The sequence below is a fragment of the Rhopilema esculentum genome, chromosome 11, assembly GCF_057945365.1.
Source record: "Rhopilema esculentum isolate cy_ngs chromosome 11, ASM5794536v1, whole genome shotgun sequence".
Classification (NCBI taxonomy): Eukaryota; Metazoa; Cnidaria; class Scyphozoa; order Rhizostomeae; family Rhizostomatidae; genus Rhopilema; species Rhopilema esculentum.
In genome coordinates, this window is record NC_142825.1 from 11610119 (window position 1) to 11630614 (window position 20496).

At 36.2% G+C, this 20496-nt stretch overlaps 2 protein-coding genes across 2 annotated transcripts; both read right to left on the reverse strand.

The window, feature by feature from the left end:
* Positions 1–492: 492 nt before the first annotated feature.
* Positions 493–12307, reverse strand: LOC135693199 (transmembrane protein 115). Its single transcript, XM_065211593.2, has 9 exons — positions 12171–12307; positions 11409–11536; positions 9125–9194; positions 7910–7984; positions 7296–7387; positions 6788–6899; positions 5797–5996; positions 4424–4576; positions 493–2742 (listed from the first exon to the last, which is right to left on the reverse strand). The coding sequence occupies exons 1-9, from the start codon at positions 12210–12212 to the stop codon at positions 2532–2534; spliced, it is 1083 nt and encodes a 360-aa protein (XP_065067665.2). The 5' UTR covers positions 12213–12307; the 3' UTR covers positions 493–2531.
* A 4418-nt stretch (positions 12308–16725) lies between these two features.
* Positions 16726–19344, reverse strand: LOC135691540 (uncharacterized). Its single transcript, XM_065209414.2, has 2 exons — positions 19212–19344; positions 16726–18728 (listed from the first exon to the last, which is right to left on the reverse strand). The coding sequence occupies exons 1-2, from the start codon at positions 19273–19275 to the stop codon at positions 18097–18099; spliced, it is 696 nt and encodes a 231-aa protein (XP_065065486.2). The 5' UTR covers positions 19276–19344; the 3' UTR covers positions 16726–18096.
* Between the last annotated feature and the right edge of the window lie 1152 nt (positions 19345–20496).

Consider the following 20496-nt stretch of genomic DNA (forward strand, 5'->3'; position numbering starts at 1 on the left):
TTACAACTTAGATGTTCTGTTCTACACACCCAAATCTTCAAAAATTGCTCAACATACCTGTGTATGTATCTCACTCCAGAATTACACCATCTGCCTTTTAACAACCAAAAGTAGCACAAAAATCATCATCCTTTTGGTGGCCTTAGATTTTACTGGTCTAGCATTGTTAGACTTTCTTCAAATTGAAAGAATCAGAAGTAACTTTAACTGGACATAAAAAATCACATACAGATATTTGTGTTACTTTCAAAAGCAAAAATGAGTATTCAAACAAGAAAATAAAACAACATTCCAAGTTCTAATCATTTAGCTGACAAACATTGCATTCAGCAGACTGCTTATACAATGAACATTTTCTTGTTCAGTGGTTACTTGCCTGATGATTGCATTAAACATGAAACTCAGAGTAGCAACTTAGAACTGTCCTGTTCTTTACACCAAATAGCATGTATAGCTCTGTCTATATGGTATCAAGCAATTTTCATTATTCACAGAGATTTGATAATTTTACACTAGGAGGTATTTTATTTTCATGCAAGGCAGTAAACTGTCCAGAAAAGTGAGACAGCATTTTTGTAGAAGCCTGATATTCAGCATAAGAATTATGAGCAAGCCAGACATTGCAACCACCCCCACCCAACCCTTGTAATTGCAACCACAGTAATAGGAACAATTATAGAAATAATTAGCTGGAGAAAAAATCTTATGCAATAAGTATTATAATTTAGACAGGTATGTAGACTTTTTTGTGGGGTAGATCAAAGAATGATTAGTTGCGTTGTGAATATGACTTCATGGTGATCTGGAGTGAATGTCAAGAATTTTATATTTTTTTGGTTGTTTTTGAAATTATCATAGCTGTGCATGTTGACTTAGAAAGTTAAAAAACTTTCATCTTTAATGGGAAGTGAAGTAAAGAGACAATGTTCAAAGTACAGTAACATGTTGATACATATTAATACAATAACATATTTACAACATCCATCAAACATTCACCTGTGTAAGGAAATTTAGACCACACCTTCAAAAATCCCACCTTTAAAAGGCCAGGTCAGAGCCAAATTGCAATCCTTTACATCTGAGTATTCAAGGAACAACAAATTTGAAAACTTGTAATTTAATACATACATTAAGCCAGATAAAAGGTTTTTTGTGTGATTTAATATCGTTTTGAAATGTTTTTCTTCCATTGCAAATTTCAGTAATAAACTTATTATTTTTGCCAAAACATCTTCAATCCATAACTACTTAATTATGGTTGCTGTAACATTTTCAGTTGATAAAAATTCAGGGGTTTGATCTCAACTAGGTGTTCTGTCAGACATTTGAAATATGCTACTTGAGAAGAGAACTAATTGAAACAAAACAAACCCCCAAGACTTGACAAATATCAGCAACTTTCTACAAATAAATCTCTATTCTTGTGGCAATTTCTCTTTTTTAACAGTACCAGTAAATATAGTGCTACCATAATTCAATTTCTCATTAATTTAAAATAATTTCGAAGTATCTAGAAGCTGGTTTCTAAAGTATTAATAATTTTCAGAGAACAATTTTGTTATAAATTACATTTACATGAAATATTTTTAGTATCAACAAAAATTGCTGTATGTTGTAAAGGCAAACAAAATTTCATTCTAAATTTACAACCATAGCCATGTTTAAAACGTTGAAACTTGACAATATCATTAATAGCAACAAAATGATAATAATTAGGCATTGAATAAAAATAAATTTGTAGCCAAAAAAGAAACCTGTAGTCTTATATTCTGTTCCATTATAGTTGGCGTCCATCATTCTTTTCTTGTTTTCTAAGCAATCATATCGAAACATATCACTCCTTACCTTAAAATAACTAAATAAACCTTGAAAACTCAAATCACAAATAGTCATGTTATGATGTATGTGGTGATGTGATAAGCTAGTGATGATGATGTGTTCGAATATTCAATATTGACTTGATTTTAAAGGTTAATTCTCCAGGAGGGAACTTTTCTACATTTAGAAATTGGGTGCTCAGGCTTGGGTATAAAACAACCCAAAAGAGTTCTGGCATAAAAATTGATCAAAAAAAGTTTTCCTGGCCCTGCACAAGTAAGTTGGCAATATTTATCTATCTTTTAAAACTTTTAAAACAACTAAGCAAAACAATTCAAAATTTTATGCACCCAAAAAAAGTAATACAATGGACAGACCCTGAAAATAATTTTCACTCAAATTCTAGACCCAAGAAAGTAACAAGTAGTCCTATCCTAAAAATATGCAGTTACAACATCCCAGGTTTAATTAAGTCTTTTTCCATAACCTTTATAACCTCAAGGAATTACTTTATTACATTCAGCAGCTATGAAATCAAGAAGGCATGTCCAACCTTGCTTTCTCTGAGAATACACCAGGTTTTGAAACACCTCCCCAAACTGACAATGTGAAAAGCCACTAGTCATTATAGATTGATGCCATGTCAGTTGCCCGATAAATAGTTGATCCAAGATTCATTGATGATAAGTAATTGAAGAGCAAGTATTGAAGCATCATTGTTGCTCTTCAATTTCACTTTTATCGATTATTTCAACATCTGGGTCAGAGCTGCTGGTATTCTCAATGTCAATATTGGTGTCATTTGATACAGGCTCAATTTTTGTAGAATCATCATCAATCGAAGGCCAGTTATCATCACCTGTCTCATCATGATTTTCTTTCTCTCTTTTAAGCCTTTCATTCAAGGCACGCAAGGCTTTTCGCCTAAAATAAAAAGTTTTCCTTATTCAATGTCCTGAAAAGCGCATTTGACATGGCTAAGTGAAAACAAAAGAATCAAAAATAGATGTACCACATGTAATACAAATATTTTCAAAGTTTTAGCACCTTTGCAAGTGGCATGATCAAAACTTTTTGTAATCCTGTCTTTATCAGGAATCAACTTAAATACCACTTCACTAGATTTCCATATTATGATAATAATTCTTGGAAGATAACTCAGTATCCGATAATTACAATCACTGCCAAAAGTCTTAGAACATCATCAGTTTTCAAAGGCAAATTCAGCCCCCCCCCCTCTCCCCCTAAGAACAATGTTGATTTACTATAGAAAAAAGGAAGGGGTTGTGGAGTACGCTTTTTCGTGTGCTTTGTATGATATTTTTCTATACTTTCAACATTGTTTTGGGGGGAAAGGGGGACGGAAGTAGTTGTATTCGGGAAAACAAATTAAAAATAGAAAAGCAGAGCGCAAAGTGTTGGCTGTTCCAAGTAATTTTGGCAGTGATTGTAGCTTCTCAGTCTAAATTTGCTTTTGAAGTAGATGGCAACACCCATTTAACATTGAGAATAAATAAAATCACTAAATTGTTTCAAATCTTTTATTACTCTGCAGGAACTTTTAGCAATAAATAAGCCAAAAACAAACTTTCGACCATCATCACAAACAACAAAATTATCGACATCAGACAAAAACAAAATCATCATCAGATCAGATCAAGTTAATATGCCCATCATGGATCATGTAGGATTGGAATTGAACTCAAATCATAGGCCGAAATGAGCTATCGTTGCCGTGACTAACAGGTTTTCGGAAACAGCGGGACAACGTTTCCTCTCAGTCTTCTGAGTTGTATAAACGATGAAAAATCGTGCTACATTGGAAGTTTGTCAATAAAAAAGCACTAAAATATTTTCCAATATTTACTTCTTCCTAAAAGCTAACTGTCTTTGATACTTGCAGAGTTTCAACAACATACAGCGTTCACGTTCGAGAAAAGCGTTCGAGACACAAAAAGATATCGATAAGTTCAAGAAAGTGTTTTCAGATTGCCACATTAAAATAATTCAAAACACTTTTTGTCAAAAAATATTATTGAATGAAAAGGTGAGCCGCTGATCATTTTAGGTGCATTTTACAAGGTGGCACATAGAACAAGTCTTTTGTGAAGCACATAGATGTTTAATTGTCTTTTAGGTTGAGGTTGATTAAAAATTCCAAAATTCCGCATGATTGATTAGAGTAAAATATAAAGACAGATTAATTTCAGTTGATAGGAGTTTTCAAAATTTTACTCTTCAATTGAATAAGTGGTTGAACTTTCAAACAAAGTGCCAATCAATCTTCTCAAGTCATTTTCCATTCGCTTCGGGTTTTGCTTACAGTTGCATATTAACAAAAATTCTATGTTTCATAATATACGTGTTGTGCTGACTAGTTTTAGGGTCCGTAAAAAGAGGCAATACCGAAACAGAGGCTCGTCGAGTAAGTCTACATGTTAGCAGAAAATACTTCTGCTTGTTACTGAGATCTTTCAAAGATTATTTGGAAATTCTTTGGCTTTTTTACAGTAAGGCTAAAAACGATCCTGAAAAGACACGCATAACTGAACATAAGTGATTCAGACGCAAAATAATATGTAAAGAAACAACAATTTTGTGTTACCTGCGGCGTTCGGCGTCATTGGGACTTGTGCCTGGCAAACTGATGGTGATGCCTGAAGATGAACCAACATCGTAGGTTCGCACAGGTGTTTTGCATACACCGATTCTTACCAAGAAGTTGTACACAACTACCGATATACTCTTTATTGCAGGCCTAAAAGACAGTGTCACTTTATCGTATTTAAAATGAATGAAAAATAGAGAAAAGTGCAAGAATAGCTGATAAATCTACTATACTTGCGATCCCCTCCTCCATAAAAAAATGTCACAGAACTTCAATATCATGAAAATCCAACAGAAATAGGCTTTATGATTCAATATTAACGGCAGTGTTGATAAATTGTGGATAAACGATTAAATGATCGTGTCTTTCCAATTTAATAAACCTAAATGTTGATTGCTCCGACCTTTTTTCACAAGATTTTTGTAACACAGTCCCTGAAAAAAATATATTTCATGTTCGTTCATTTGTATATTTTGACGCTAACTTTGGTTTTGTGCCGGTGATTAGGTGATTAGGTGATTAAGTTGGTTATAGTAATATTGTGGCGTTTTGTGGTTCGATAAATACATCTCTTTACCAAAAATATGTAAAGAAAGTTCCCTTCGTCCTATTTTGATAACAGCACCGTTGTTTGAAAACGAAGAAGTCTAACTCTTCTAGCGAGCCATAAATCGCGTCAATGTACATGTTCTTTCTTTATTGTGTAAGTTCTTGATTGCATCGATGAGAAATGATCTCCTATTTACGGGAAGAATCTGTTCTTTTCCCAAACAAATCAAGTTATTTCTTAGAAATTCAGGAACTGATTCAAATGCATAATTGCACTGACTATTGAAGGCTGAAGTCGTTTACACTTGATAATGTCAAGAACTAACGTTAATTCGGAGATATGTAAAAGAGCCACCTTAATAACTTAACATTAATAAACATAATTTTGAATACTTTGGAAACAACAGCAAACCTCAAATAATCTCGTAAATATATTGCAAATGAAATTTTGAGATAAAGCAAATGAAAGGCAAAGTTTAAATAAAAGAAAACTAGTTGCTTTGCCTTGGCTCATATTTTGGCACCAAGACCAAACAGCAGGGAGGAACTAGTACTCATAAGGCATATCACAGTCAACATCTGATAGGCTTAGCTGTTATTCTATTGAAAACATTAAAAATAAAAAACATATTTATCGAAATCGCCACTTAACCATTATTTGTAACTACTAACAATTAAATCACGTTTACTGATTTGCGCATTTACAACTTAGAGGTATAGTTTGACATCAACAATCACTGTAGTGTCAATCAATAATTAAATATACAAAATTAAAAGCAAAATATAATATCACCAAGTAAAAGATATCGAAATCTACTTACTGTGTTGGCTCAGGAAAGAACGAAGCCAGGTCGAAATGTTCGTTCATGTCTCCTTTGATGCCTTTGCCTCTTGGTTGATAGAAGCGCAGATAAACCCAGCCTACAGCGATGCCACTGAAGAAATGAAGGGGCTTCGTAAATGGCAGTATGCCAACAACAGCAAAGATTGTGGTTGCAAACAGCAGTATTGACGGGAGGCTCTAAAATAAAACGTAATGTCGGGTGACAACGCATCAAGCAGAAGCTCTTGAGAAAGATACAGTCAGAGTTTATGTCAGGAGGCTTGCTATTATCAAAATCAGTACAGTTCAATGAGAAACTTTTGTTTCTTGACTTTAAGGATAAGCTGTGACTAAGGTTGCAAAAACTTTGCACCTATTTATGAGCAACAGTAAGCCGTGGTTTTATGATAATACGAAGCTTAAAGAATCTGTTATTTATTCGATGATTTCAAAAACTTTTGTTGGTGACGTTCTAACTTGCGACTAGCTGTCGACAGTAAACTAAATATATATAGTAACCTGATGATCATGTTAAACGTGAAACTTTGATTTCAACTTGGAGCTAGCCTGCTAGACACAACAAAGGTTGTACAGATTCAACAAAGGGCATGGCAGACCGGTAGACAGTATTTTTCAGATGTTACAGACAATTTTTCCTTATTTCCTGTTTACAATTACCTTATTAACTTTCATATAAAACACTCTGCTTGTCCACCATTTAAAATTAGTGTACAAACAGATTAATTTCTGGCTTATCTGCAGTAGCGGTTTTAGGGACTGCGGGGCACCGGGGAAAAAATATGCGGGGCCTTTGTTCTTTACATATCTTTTTTCTTAGGTGTGGGGCCCCTTTTGGCTAGTAGCAAAGTGATTGGCCAAAAAGTCTAACCCTCCAAACTTTTTCGGGTGGAGTATGTATCAAGCAAACGCAGTAATATTAGCCTTGGACCCTTAAACTAAAGTTCCTTATTAGATAACTGCTCACTCACCTCAGCTCGAATCTCTGTTACTCTCAAATCGATTTTCTGATCTGGCATTATTTGTTTAAATGCCACCGAGATGCCTCCCCAGATACCTGCCATCCCACTAAATGTAGCAAACCTGGAAAAAATAATAAAGTCCCTCGCTTACCAACGAATGACATAAATAAAAGACAGATACTGGCTTTCCTGATTATGTATTTGAAAGCCAAAAACAGATCTATTTACTATAAAAATCCTAATGCAGCAATTGGCATGCATGGAACAATTTTTCTACGTTAATGATGGCTCTTCAATAAGAGATCTCTTTTTGACAAAAGCAAAGATTTCCGTCTCATTGTTGTAGTAAAAATGTAGAAATGATGAAAGCATTCAATCAGATAGAAGTAAATAAGCAACACAGAGAGACAATATAAATAACTGAAAAATAGGTGATCAACAAAGTTTTCATAGAGAAGCGAGACTCAAGTTGTACTAAGAAGAACAAGCAGACAAAGAAAAGCATTTCTGTTCTTACCAGACATCAAAATTGTGTGTTGACAAATACACTAACAAGCAAAGAACTGTTGTTGAAATTGAAGCAAATACATCAAGAATAGCAAAATATTTCTGCAAAAAAATAAGTAGAACATCAAAACTTGATAAATTGTTTTCAGAAGAAATGGCCATTGATAGAACAACCAAGTTGAACAGGCCAATAAATTAGGCCGACAATTTGCCAAGATTTGTTGGAAATCTTTGCCAAAATCAAAAACAATTTTTTTGCCCTGCTTTTGTTTAAAATAGACAGCAAGAATCCACATACTTCAAAATTACAAATTTCAGAATTTCAGTTTTTCCCGCTAAAAATCGTACAGGACTCAGAAACACATATCTGAACAACTAGTAAAATTGTTGAAGCAAAATTTGAATAAAAACTGCATGTTGCAAGACAAAAATTCTGCTTGCATAAATAAAAAAGTTTGAATGAAGTAAAATTCATCATGGCAATCATAAAAAGTTGAAGATTAACATGAAGCATACTATTGGACTGGCAAAGTAAGCAAGAGCTTCAAAAGATTTGGTTTGATGTGAAAACCCAATTGAATCTTTAAGGTTAATAATTATATCTCAGACAAAAGGGAATCTCACCAGTAACTCCAAAGCTCCCCATAATGGCTCTATCTGTCTTCCACAGACAAGTAAAATTGCAATGTCAACTACAACCTACAGATAAAATAATAAAAACAACAGGATCAATAAAAGAAAAAATGTGCAAAAGACATTCGAATAGCTTGGGCTGCAAACTGACAATGGTAGAACATAACTTAAAAATTGCAATTTTATAATGCAGTTGGAAAATATCCCATTTAGCAAACAATCTACAATGGTGCCCTGTTACTGAACATTCTATTATAGAAACAAGTAAAAGTTTACCCTGCCTGTTTAAGGTGTATCTAGTAGAATAAACTTAAACAAATAAAAAACAAATGTTTTCAACACCAATGTTATCAAAACCAATGTTATCAAAACCATTGTCAAAAATTGGTTGTTTTCCAAAATGAAACTTTGCCAAAACACTAAAAAAATTACAAAAACAAAGGATTGGCGAATAGCATACATTTTTACAAAAGGACAGTTGATCATTTTATTTTGATGAGTGGATACGAGTAGAGCTTTGCCAAAGCATCGTTCAAAGGAAAACTGACAGGAAAACTGATACAAAATGATGTTTTTCTTTAGTTGGTGATGTTAGGGAAAGGCTTATGAATCTATACCGAAGCCCTAGCAAGGGAAAGGGAGAGAGGATTAGGAAATGAGAGAGGAAACATCATGCTTATTTCTTTTTTTAATAAAGACAGGTTGTAAGTGTCTGTGAAACAGGGAGGAGGTAGAGCTATAAAATATGGCAAGATCAGCGGTATAGCATCAATGGGAGAGAGACTTGAAGAGACTTGGTGAGGTTGCAGTTATTGATTAGATGAATGCCTTTAGAATGGATTTTGTCAAGGAGGCACAAGGGAGATTTGAGCAGCACCCTAAATATGAGGACAGTACTCCAGGGAAAAACATTTTTGAGACTTATAACATGTTAAGGGTTCTGATGGTGAAAAGAATCCATGTGCTCTAGCTCATATTTCCATCATCTGACTTTTTTCTAGAACCACCAACTTTATTATGAGAGATTTCTCGTGTTTTACTACAAATAATTTCTTCTGAAATCATGTCATTTTTCAATTGAATTTTTATTTTCTACATTTTTATAGGTACCATTTTGGGTAGCAATCTAGCAGTTTATAAAAGTATCAACAAATTACAATCACTACATCTTAATAGTACAAGTTATTAAAATAAAAAACAACTTACATAAAAGATGCTAGATTCAATAAGGCCTCCACTTATTAAGGTCCAGATTCTGAAATTTGGTGGTATTAGACTGAAAAATGAGAATATGAATTATATTTGATATATAAGATGTTAAAGTGAATTTCCCTAATTCATCATTATTTGCCAACATTATCTGCTGTGTTTGGTGGTTTCAAATGATGAATGGTTTAGTTTACTGGCAAAAGTAGGAAGCACCATAGGCACTGATGTTTCCGTTTTCCCAGGATGAATCAAGATTTAAGATTTCAAAATGTTATTGACTAAATTGTTTCAACAATTGACAAGTAAAAGTCATTTTCATTGATAATTATGAAGGCACCTTTCTTCCTATAGATAACTTTTAGGTGAAGAAAATGTAAAATTTAATGCTTTTGCCATGGAACATTAAAAAGCTGCAATGGGTGCCATGGTCCCCTCTTTAAATTTTCATGAGAGGCTTGACTGCTGATAGCTGGCCAAGCCCGTAGCCGGGCCTGTGGAGTAGGGGCGGTGACTCCCCATGGTCAATGCAGCCTAAGATTAAAGTGGAATTATCTGTTGGGTTGAAGGGGGGGTTAGTGGAAGCATCTTTAGCAATTAAACAACTTTTTAGGAAACCTCTACATTTCTTTTCAGCTAGAAAACTTTCAAATTTTATGTCTTCCATCAAAATCATATTATCAAAGGCCAGGCATGCAAGATTGCACTCCCTCTCTGCTCGCAGAGAATTTTGTTGAGGGGAATCTACATTTGCTAATGTAGAAATCAAACAATCCTTACAGTCCTTATGTGTTGATGTAAGCCAGCACCAGCAGTAACTACAACTGATGTGATAGACTAGGCTACAGTGGCGGTAGGTGCCACCTCAGGGCGGAGAAATTCAAATAGATATTTTCAGGTAGCTATGGGTCTGGTTATTTGGAAAAGTGATGGTGAACGGGAAATTATTGGGGTTTAAGGGGTAAATACGGGGGTTAATGTCCGTCATATTAGCATATTACCTCTGCGGAGGAGCCACTGTTTTGTTTACGACTTTAGAGCATGGCAAGTGCTTATTATCATAAAAAAATGATCTAGAGGGAGTCTTTTAGAGCCTCTTCTTTAAATTCCGACATATTGCTACAATTAGAGTCGTCACATGACCAATTTTTACCCCTTACCATATTTGGAAGGTGAGATTTTTCTAACAGAATACCCTGAAATTTAACAGAATTTAACATTCTAACAGAATGCTTGGCACTGACAAAATTATCAAAGAGCTTGGGAACAAAGACCCTTCTTTGCTGAACAATGCTGACTTTAGGGAATTTGATTGCTTTTTCAAAAATCAGCAACCATTTTCACGTATTGAACCTTACTCAAGTATACACATTATTCCTTAAGATCTTTTCTCACAGCTTGAACTATAGACAGTGCTGTGACAACATTTTGTCTGAAAGATTGAAGCTGATTCAAAAGTGTTTATTGTCTTTAAAAAGTCCACCAGCAGGCAATTACAAAAATTAACACCCCCTCCTTCAATCCTTTGACCAAGCCACTGTCTTTGCCTTTTAGACTCCATTCTCTTGATTTTAAGACAATTTTAAGCGCTTGCTTTTGCAATATTCTATAGTTTCTGTAGGCTAGCTCAAGAAGTATGTGTCTATATAAGATAGCAGAAAATAACATTCCTACTTTGACAACTTCTGATGTAAGCAGTGTGTTTCTATATACTACAATATTGTCCCCAAAATTGTTATTTGCATAATTTGTGATTTCGAAATGCCCTGACCAACGTGTTCCAGGCAGACATTCTGAAAATTTTTTGTGGAGTGCCCAAGTAGTGCTAAGTTTTTGCTTGGCAGCAAACAGATTTTTGACCCGAGTAACCATTTTTTTTCCACCAGTATTAATTCACTCAAATTATCACGACAATCCAATGAAAACGACAAAAAATCCCATTAAAAAATTTAGAGATAAAATTCTCAGTGTGTCAAACAGCTGGTCTACAGTTGCTCCAGGAGTGGCATTGCCACCCCTTGGCTACAGGCCTGTAGCTGGCACCTATTAAAATCACCAAAAAAAGTTAGAAGAAAGCAAAAGACATGAAAAACATTTCTACTTTACTTTTACTTGAAAACTATTTCACAAATTTTAAGCTCTATATTTTTGTCTTCAGTTATTATGAAAACTTCAAAGTTATCTTCACTTTTAAAATGTTGCACCACATTGATACTTCAATCTGACACTAAGAGACAACTGATAGCAAACAGCATAGGTCAAACAGTATATTAGAATCACTTACAATCCGGGGGTGACCGCTAGCACTTTGTAAACACTTTGAGCCAATCCAAGCAGATATAGAATAATTACAGATAACAGTGTTCCTTGTATTGCAAGTGACATATTCTCTAATGTCAATTTGAGCCATGACTAAGAAAAAAGTAAAAATTTCAAATTGATGCCATATAGGAAGATATATGTACACCACTTTGGTGTATATAATATGGAAGCTTGTGAGTTTCTTCTCTGAGTTTCACAATTAAAATGCGATCATCAGAAAATTGTTAAAAGAGATTGAGAGAGTAGTTTTAACGTTTGCCTAATGAACTGAGTAACAACTAAGAGCCATCCTGTTCGACATTCCAAAAGTGTAACCATATGATTAAATATTTATAATAATTTTATACGAAAGCTTACCTACCAGCTTAAATTATTTACTCAGTGAGCAGCTCTCCATGCCAGGATTAAAATGTTTTTTCTTTCCGTATAAAAGTATACACTAATTGATATTATATTAACCTATAAAGCTAGAAAAAACTGATGCTTAGCCTAAACCTAGATCTGGACCAATGATTCGTTAAGTGTTAGGTTCTGTATTAGCCCTAAAAAATAAATGTACAAGAACTAGAAGGGATAATCAGTGTAAAATATTTGCATGAAAATCATTCACAATACTGTGGCTGAGGATAAAGACCCTTAGGTTACGTAGTTCATTAGCAAAATGTTCCGTTACCTTTCGTCTTTATGAAATTAAAAATAATATGCAAGAAAATTAAGCATTTACCTTTAATTGAAAGACTTTCTGCACTAACATTGCGAGCGCCATGTTGTTACCTCAAACTCGTTTACGTGTATTGCCACAGGGATCCAATATATCACCATGAACCACAGGCAAACCTCCACAGATCAGTGCAAACCTCCAATCAATAGCAATAGGCTCTTTGCAGCTAGGCGTCACGTGCTTGACTACCGCATAGAAACGCCTCACTGGAGAGCATGAGATCCAGCGGCCTATACGTAAACAATACGATCGCACGTTTTCTTCGTGAATATTCAGAGTTTAATCGCAGTTTTTGAAGATATACCAGCATAATTTACCCTTTTTAAAATATAATATAGTTTTTTAGGCTTTTTACTGCTTGTTTGGCGTTTTCCTGTTGGATTTTTTTCGTCACTGAGTAATAGGTAAATCAGTACAAGCTTCGATAGAAGGTTATGGAACAAACGGTAGGCCGATATTTATGTATTTTATTTTCTTCCGTTTCTCTAGCTTGGATTTAATGTATTGGTTAATTTATTAAACTAATTTCATTTACAATAATTAATAGTTGTTTTTCAGTAGGTACGCACAGTAGTGTAATTTGACCTTCAAGACTAGGGGGATGCGGGGGTCATCAATGACAGTGGCGTACCCAGGGCTGCAGCAGCGGGGTTGGGTCTGGGGCATAGCCCCCAGAATTTTTTGACCACGCCCTTCAACCACTCGCAAATGCAGGGAAACGCCCTTTTTGCAAAATTTCCCCTCATTATTTGATTCATTTAAGCTATGGTAAATAGCAAAGTACTTTACAATTGTTATTGACACAAGCATACGGTACACTACACCCCCCAATGAGTTTTACATCTTTTTTGGACAAATCTTGCAGACCATATTTTAGAAAAGTGGGGGGGGGTCCAGACCCCCCTTTTCCACTCCTTGGGTACGCCACTGATCAATGATAAAATTTAACCCACCTATAGCGATGGGTTACGATCTGTGGACGAACTGAAGATTTACCGACTAACTCGAGAAGAATTGCCAACTTGATCCAACATCACTTCCTTACGAGCTTCCATGTACAAGCTTACCTGGCAGTGAGAGTCACACCCAGGTCAGCAAGTGTATGGCAATTCTTCATTTCGTTCAAAAAATCTTCGTCGTTTCCCGGTAAAATCGCTATCGGTGGGTGAAATAGCACCTAAAATTCTCTTCATCAATGTTTTCGTCGGTAAATTTCATCATGATGACCCCGTACCCCTTAGTCTTAAAGGTCAAATTACACTACTGTGTATACCTTCTGGTAAAAAACCATTATTGGCGTAAATCAAAAATTGTTTAATAAATTAGCCAAGACATTACATCAAAGCTAGAGAAATGGAAGAAAATAAAATACAAAAATATCGGCCTACCGTTTGTTCCATAACCTTCTATTGAAGCTTGTGGTGATTTACCTATTACTACTAAGTGACGACAAAAACCAACGGGAAAACGCCAAAAAAGCAGTAAAAAGCTTAAAAAGACTATGTTATATTTCAAAAAGGATAAAATATGCTGGCATATCTTCAAATTCTACGAATAAACTCAGAATTTTCACGAAGAAAACGTGCGATCGTATTGTTTACGTATAGGCCGCTGGATCTCATGCTCTCCAGTGAGGCGTTTCTATGCGGTAACCAAGCACGTGACGCCTAGCTGCAAAGAGCCTGACCAATTCATGGAGTTTGTACCAAGTGTTTAGCCATTCGCAGTTTTTATTGAGGATACTGCGAGACCGCACGTGGTATAACGTAAGACCAGATTTTGAACATGGCGGTTACAATCTATTTAGTGACTAAATGCAATTTTTGCAAGGTGCTCAATATATCGCTAACACAGCATGTCCAAACAAAGCCACAACACCCCCCCCCCCCCCCATAACTGTCAAAGTAAGGCTCAACGTTGCTGAAACACATGCTTCTAAAAGGTATTTCCTTGGAAGAATTTCAATTTCAATTTTCATGTGTATTCTCAGCTTAATTACAAGGATTAATAGTTGCAATTCAATTCAAGAGTCTGCAGGCAGGCTACAACATAGATCGCGCAATAACTTTTGTTGTTGTCTGATTAAGTTATTGTTTAATCAGCCAATGGCGTGCAAATAAAACTGCAGATTCAATGACGCATAAATTCAAATATTCCATCTTCATTTTTCAAAATTTTAAATCAGCAATTCAAGTAACTTTTAACCAAACAAACATTTTGCAGCTAGGTGCTTCTGGTTCTGATAAGTGCAGAAAATTGCTTTGGAATTGGTGCACAAAATTTTTTGATAAAATTCTCAATCAACTCTCTAAATCAACTCTTATTTGGATCTTAGAGAATCTCGTGGGTTTCAAATCAGATCATTTTCATTGGCAACAAGAAATTTTCGCTTATTTTAAGGTTAGGTCTTTTTAATGGCCAAGGAAGGACATAGAGTTTGCAGATTTTTAGGTAAATTTGAGTAACAATGTCCTTGTTAGGGGAATGTACTGCATTTTTATGAAAAAGACTGCCTTCCTCATTTCCCTAGCATTGACTTGATTCCATCAAAGAGACTGTTTTGCATTATTTAGACATATTTCAGTGCATTAACTCGCACATAGCTAAGGCAACGCGAGTTTCGCTAAGGCAGCTTTGAGTTCAGCAACACAGAGAAGTCTTACAGCTTGCATTCAAGATCAAGTAGAAAAAACACATATAAAGAAACCACAGCAGTACAAATTGCGTCATTCATTTCGGAAAATAACTTGCCAGTGAACTTGAGCTAGCCGCTTCTAAACCTAATAAAGGCAAGAGATCCAAAAGACGGCAAAGAGCTGTAGTCTAAAAGAAATGCACATGGCAGCAACAAAGTGCGTAAATGTAATTCGACAAGCAACTGGCAGAACTTCGCAGAATAATAACAGAACTTCGTACGATCGCCGTACAAAACATAAACAAACGTTCGCGGGTTTAACTACAAGTACCAGAATGCATTGCGCCATGACGTAATAAGGGGAAGGTCTATTGAGTCATTACTTGATTATTCAATGGAAACCGAACGAGTATAGGTTGATCATCGATAAATGGTTTATTATTTACAATATTCAAAGTCGAAGCTTGCACCGAATATGCTTGTCCCGGCGCGTAGTACGATAAACGATTCGGTACTTGGCGTAAACGATATTTTGTTGAATTTCGAGGGTCCTCGAAATTAAAGAAGCGTGACAAATTAGAACAACGTTTGTTTGAAACCATACAAATAACAAGCTCAGCTTGTCAGAAAACTAAGAAAAAATGGTGTAATACCAACCGCAGCCCTGCTGTACCGGGCGCTGTCCCACAGTCTTGTGCCGAACGAAACCTGGGAGCCAGTATGCTATTGAAGTACTGTACCCGCATTAAAGGGGCGTGTTTCAGCATAGGCATTCTATACTGTTTATTCTCTTTCATACAGAGTGTTATATATGTACACAAACATATCAATATATCTATACATATATATACACATCTGTATGATATATTTTGTGATTATGAGTCCTTGCTAGCTCCTCAGCTAATCCACCAGGCAGAGCATTTCGGGGCTTATGATCAGTATGCTCTTTTACACCTGGGTGCCCCCTCACCCCTGCGTCCAGGGATGATGCCAGCAAAGGTGTGTTAATATGTTGTAGCAGTGTACATAAAATATGTATATTGTAGCCATAGAGGCATGTATCATCCTTTGAATGTAGAAGTATGTTGCATATATAGACAAATGGTTATAAAATTGGGATATCTTGTTTATGCAGATAAATCGCGAATAGAAAAAGCATTGGAGTCTGGTGTGACATAATAGTAATGTTGATGGTGTGGTATCGAGGTATCTTACAATGTCATATGATGCTCAAAATTTAGTATGAGTGAACCAATCTCCAAGGTTGTTGTGCCTTTGTAAGGCGAGAATGGGGGTTTTTGACCATATGTTTTGTAATTCTTTATCCTTTGTTATAATATTCCAGTGTTTTTTGAGAATTTCACGGATGTGAATGGTGCGGTTGTCATAGGGTATAATGAAGGGTAAAACAGAGCCTTTCGGTGTGGAAAAACTGCCGTCATTTATTTGTTTAGATTCAAGTAGCTGCGATTGCGATAGTCTAATGACCTTATTGAACTGTTCATTTATATCATTGATCTGATATCCCCTTATGATGAGGTTGTTTTTTAATTCTTGTAATTTTGAATATAGCTCTTCGTCACTTGTGATCACTCTTCTGTAACGTAAGGCCTGGCTGTAAATGATTCCAGTTTTACAACTCCATGGGTGGAAGGAATCACCGTGTAAGAGATTGCAAGTGTCTGTTGGTTTTTGGTAGAGTGAGGTGGTAATTCCCCCCTCTTTGTGTAAGTTTATTGTTGTATCCAAGAAGTGTATATTTGAATTGGAATAATTTGCTTCAAACTTTATTGTTTTGTGGACGGTGTTGGTGTATTGTATAAAATTTTGTAGGTCCTCAAGGGTGTGTGGCCAAATGAAAATTATATCGTCGATGAATCTTTTCCAAAACATTGGAGTACGCCCCATTGGGGCATTTTGTAAAATATGTTGTTCTATAGTTGTCATAAATATGTTGGCATAGTTGGGAGCGAAGGGGCTCCCCATTGCAGTGCCTTGAATTTGTTGATAAAATCTACCATTAAAGGTAAAATAGTTGTGTTTAAGTATGAATACCATCATTTGTTTGATGTAACTTGTACGCATTGGCGGGGTGTCCCCATAATAATTCCGGATGGCCTCGAGGCATGCCTCGATCCCCTCGTCCTGGGGGATGTTGGTGTATAGAGATTTGACGTCTAGCGTAACCAGCCACGAGTTTGGTGGAATGCTAGTGTGTATTTCGAATATTTGTTGTAAAAAATGAGTGGTGTCTTTTATATATGAGGCACTTTCCTCGACTATCGGTCTAAGATAGTGATCAAGATAGGACGAGAGTTTCTCCGTAGGGGAGCCGCAACCCGACAGTATAGGCCTCCCTGGGATGCCCTCCTTGTGAATTTTTGGTAACAAATAGAATACCGGTGTTCGAACCTTCGTGTTAGGTGTAAGATATTCGAAAAGTGTTTCATCAATACGGTAGTTGTGGAGGAGATGTGTTAAAAAAGTTGTAATCTCGGCGGATGTTTCGATGGTATGATCTACTGGATGTTCTTTGTAAAAGTTTGCATCATCAAGTTGTTTTGTGGCCTCGCGTAAATACATGTCTTTAGGCCATAGTACAATTTTGCCTCCTTTGTCGGCTTTTTTTATTGAAATATTGTCTATTTGTTTTAGGCTACGAATGGCCTCTTGCTCCTCTTTTGAAATATTTAGAGGGTTGTAGTAGTTTTGTGTGTATAGGTTTAAAATGTCTGAGTGTACGTTATCAAGATACTTGTAAATGTTGGGGTTTCGAACAGATTCAGGTTCCCAACTCGATTTCCCCCTAAATGGAGAGGCAGTTGTATCACTTTTGGTGTCCTTGAAGTGGACTTGTAGGAGCATTTTTCTTCTGAATTCATTAAATGATTGTAATGTTGTATGTATATTTACACTTTTCGGTGTGACAACGAAGTTTAAGCCTTTGTTTAAAACCTTTTCTTGTAACGAATTAAGTTTCAAATCACTGAGATTGACAATATTGCTGTATCGCACGTTGTGAGATTGTTGTGTTTTGTTTAAAAGGTATTTGCGTGTTGATGATTTTTGTGTTTTCGCTTTCACGCGATGTTTTCTATTTTGGCCTAAGATCTTTCTAAGGCGTGTTTTGGTATGTTGATTCGTGAATATACGTGTACCCTCGGATCCTGTATGCAGCGAGAACAATAGAAGACAATGTAAATGAGGTTTGATAGTATAGTTGTAAAATAAGATAAAAAAATTTTTTTATGTATATTGTTAAAGTTATATGTATAATTATGAGTTCAAAATTGTTCAACGCCGTTCGCGTTTCCGCTTATTGCCTGTTGTTGAGACCTCTCTGGTTCCTTTGTATCGTATGTGTTTATCCATGGCCAGGGTTTCTGCCCCCGATACAATACCAGCGTATGCACCGGGATATCTTTTTCTGGCCATGTTTATGTAGTTTTGTGTGAGATCATCTTGCGATGACCTCATTGATTCGTGATGGGAGGCCAGTATGTTGCACATGGTCCTGGCGAACGTGCAACAGGCCTCTGCCACTTGTTTTTGTAAATCCGACGAGAAATCGTTTCTGTATCGGACGTTGACCTCCGGGTAGAGAAAAGTCGGATATCGACCTTTCTCTGCGTGTCTCTGAAATTCTTCAGATTTGTCCTGGTGGTAGAAGCTACTCGCCAGGCTGTTGGATATAAGGGCAGTCAATTTGCTGTTCTGCTCTTGATATGTCCCACTATTGTGCTGGCTGGTGGAGTGTGTTTTTTCGGACCTCTTTCTGAGAGGGGCGGAGGACTGTTGTTTTTTCTTCGGTATTTTGTAACCAGAGAGGCCATGCCTGGTGTTTTCGGGTGTGCGTTGGCCACATTCAAGAGGTTCCTCCTCGCTGGTGGTTTCCAGCACCATGTCCAGAAGTTCTTTTGTGTTATCTGTGCAAGTATAGGTATAGCAATGTTGTGAGATGTGTTGTGTGATATTACTCTATATATACAGAAACATATACACACATATGAATATTTGTATATAGGTTTCACCATTTGGATGATATGTATACAAAGCTTTTTGTTCTCGATAATTTTCTGGACAACCAAACCTATGTAGTCGTTCCCGTACCATAAAGGTGGGTCGTGTGATGTTTCATAGGTTGCACGATGTACCAATATCATAGATATGTAGATACAAAGATATATTTTCTTATGTGTACATTGCGTTTGCTTTATATGTACATGTTTATATGTGCACCGACCGGTGTATGCTTTGCGAATTCTGGTATATATTGGTAGAAACATGAATTTTGGCTATATATGTAACGAGTATCATATGAAATACTTGTATAGAGTGCTAAACCATGTGAGGAGAACGAACATTATAGGTGTGGATAATTTGTAATTTGTAAAGTAGAAATGTAGTACCTTTCTTGGTGGTGGATGAATCGCGTGTGTCTTCTTTGTCGTTTGAAAGGTAATTGCTGGCCATTATGACGTGCTGATTTTGTGGATAGTCTTGTGTTATATCAACAAGCGCAGGCGTAGATTTGAGCGAGAGTGAAGCTCAGGGGCTGTTGTATGCCTATTTGTGGAGCATATGATTGAGAGGTCTTGTGGTTATCGTCATGTCAGGCATCCACAGTGATGATGTACGAACAGCAAACATGACCGATGAGGGCGCCGCAGTAGACAAGCCTGAAGCGTTCTCCCGCGGAGATCTTGGGTTCCACCAACGTAGCAATGTTTGTTTGAAACCATACAAATAACAAGCTCAGCTTGTCAGAAAACTAAGAAAAAATGGTGTAATACCAACCGCAGCCCTGCTGTACCGGGCGCTGTCCCACAGTCTTGTGCCGAACGAAACCTGGGAGCCAGTATGCTATTGAAGTACTGTACCCGCATTAAAGGGGCGTGTTTCAGCATAGGCATTCTATACTGTTTATTCTCTTTCATACAGAGTGTTATATATGTACACAAACATATCAATATATCTATACATATATATACACATCTGTATGATATATTTTGTGATTATGAGTCCTTGCTAGCTCCTCAGCTAATCCACCAGGCAGAGCATTTCGGGGCTTATGATCAGTATGCTCTTTTACACCTGGGTGCCCCCTCACCCCTGCGTCCAGGGATGATGCCAGCAAAGGTGTGTTAATATGTTGTAGCAGTGTACATAAAATATGTATATTGTAGCCATAGAGGCATGTATCATCCTTTGAATGTAGAAGTATGTTGCATATATAGACAAATGGTTATAAAATTGGGATATCTTGTTTATGCAGATAAATCGCGAATAGAAAAAGCATTGGAGTCTGGTGTGACATAATAGTAATGTTGATGGTGTGGTATCGAGGTATCTTACAATGTCATATGATGCTCAAAATTTAGTATGAGTGAACCAATCTCCAAGGTTGTTGTGCCTTTGTAAGGCGAGAATGGGGGTTTTTGACCATATGTTTTGTAATTCTTTATCCTTTGTTATAATATTCCAGTGTTTTTTGAGAATTTCACGGATGTGAATGGTGCGGTTGTCATAGGGTATAATGAAGGGTAAAACAGAGCCTTTCGGTGTGGAAAAACTGCCGTCATTTATTTGTTTAGATTCAAGTAGCTGCGATTGCGATAGTCTAATGACCTTATTGAACTGTTCATTTATATCATTGATCTGATATCCCCTTATGATGAGGTTGTTTTTTAATTC

Excerpts from the sequence above, each read along its gene's own strand:
- LOC135691540 (XM_065209414.2), bottom strand. The coding sequence starts at position 19,275 with ATGGCCAGCAATTACCTTTCAAACGACAAAGAAGACACACGCGATTCA. Across the intron at positions 18,729-19,211 it reads TTCATCCACCACCAAGAAAG|ATAACACAAAAGAACTTCTG; the intron begins GTACTACATTTC and ends ATACTTGCACAG.
- LOC135693199 (XM_065211593.2), bottom strand. The coding sequence starts at position 12,212 with ATGGCGCTCGCAATGTTAGTGCAGAAAGTCTTTCAATTAAAG. Across the intron at positions 7,985-9,124 it reads TTGAATCTAGCATCTTTTAT|GTTGTAGTTGACATTGCAAT; the intron begins GTAAGTTGTTTT and ends TTTTATCTGTAG. Across the intron at positions 7,388-7,909 it reads GGGGAGCTTTGGAGTTACTG|AAATATTTTGCTATTCTTGA; the intron begins GTGAGATTCCCT and ends ATTTTTTTGCAG.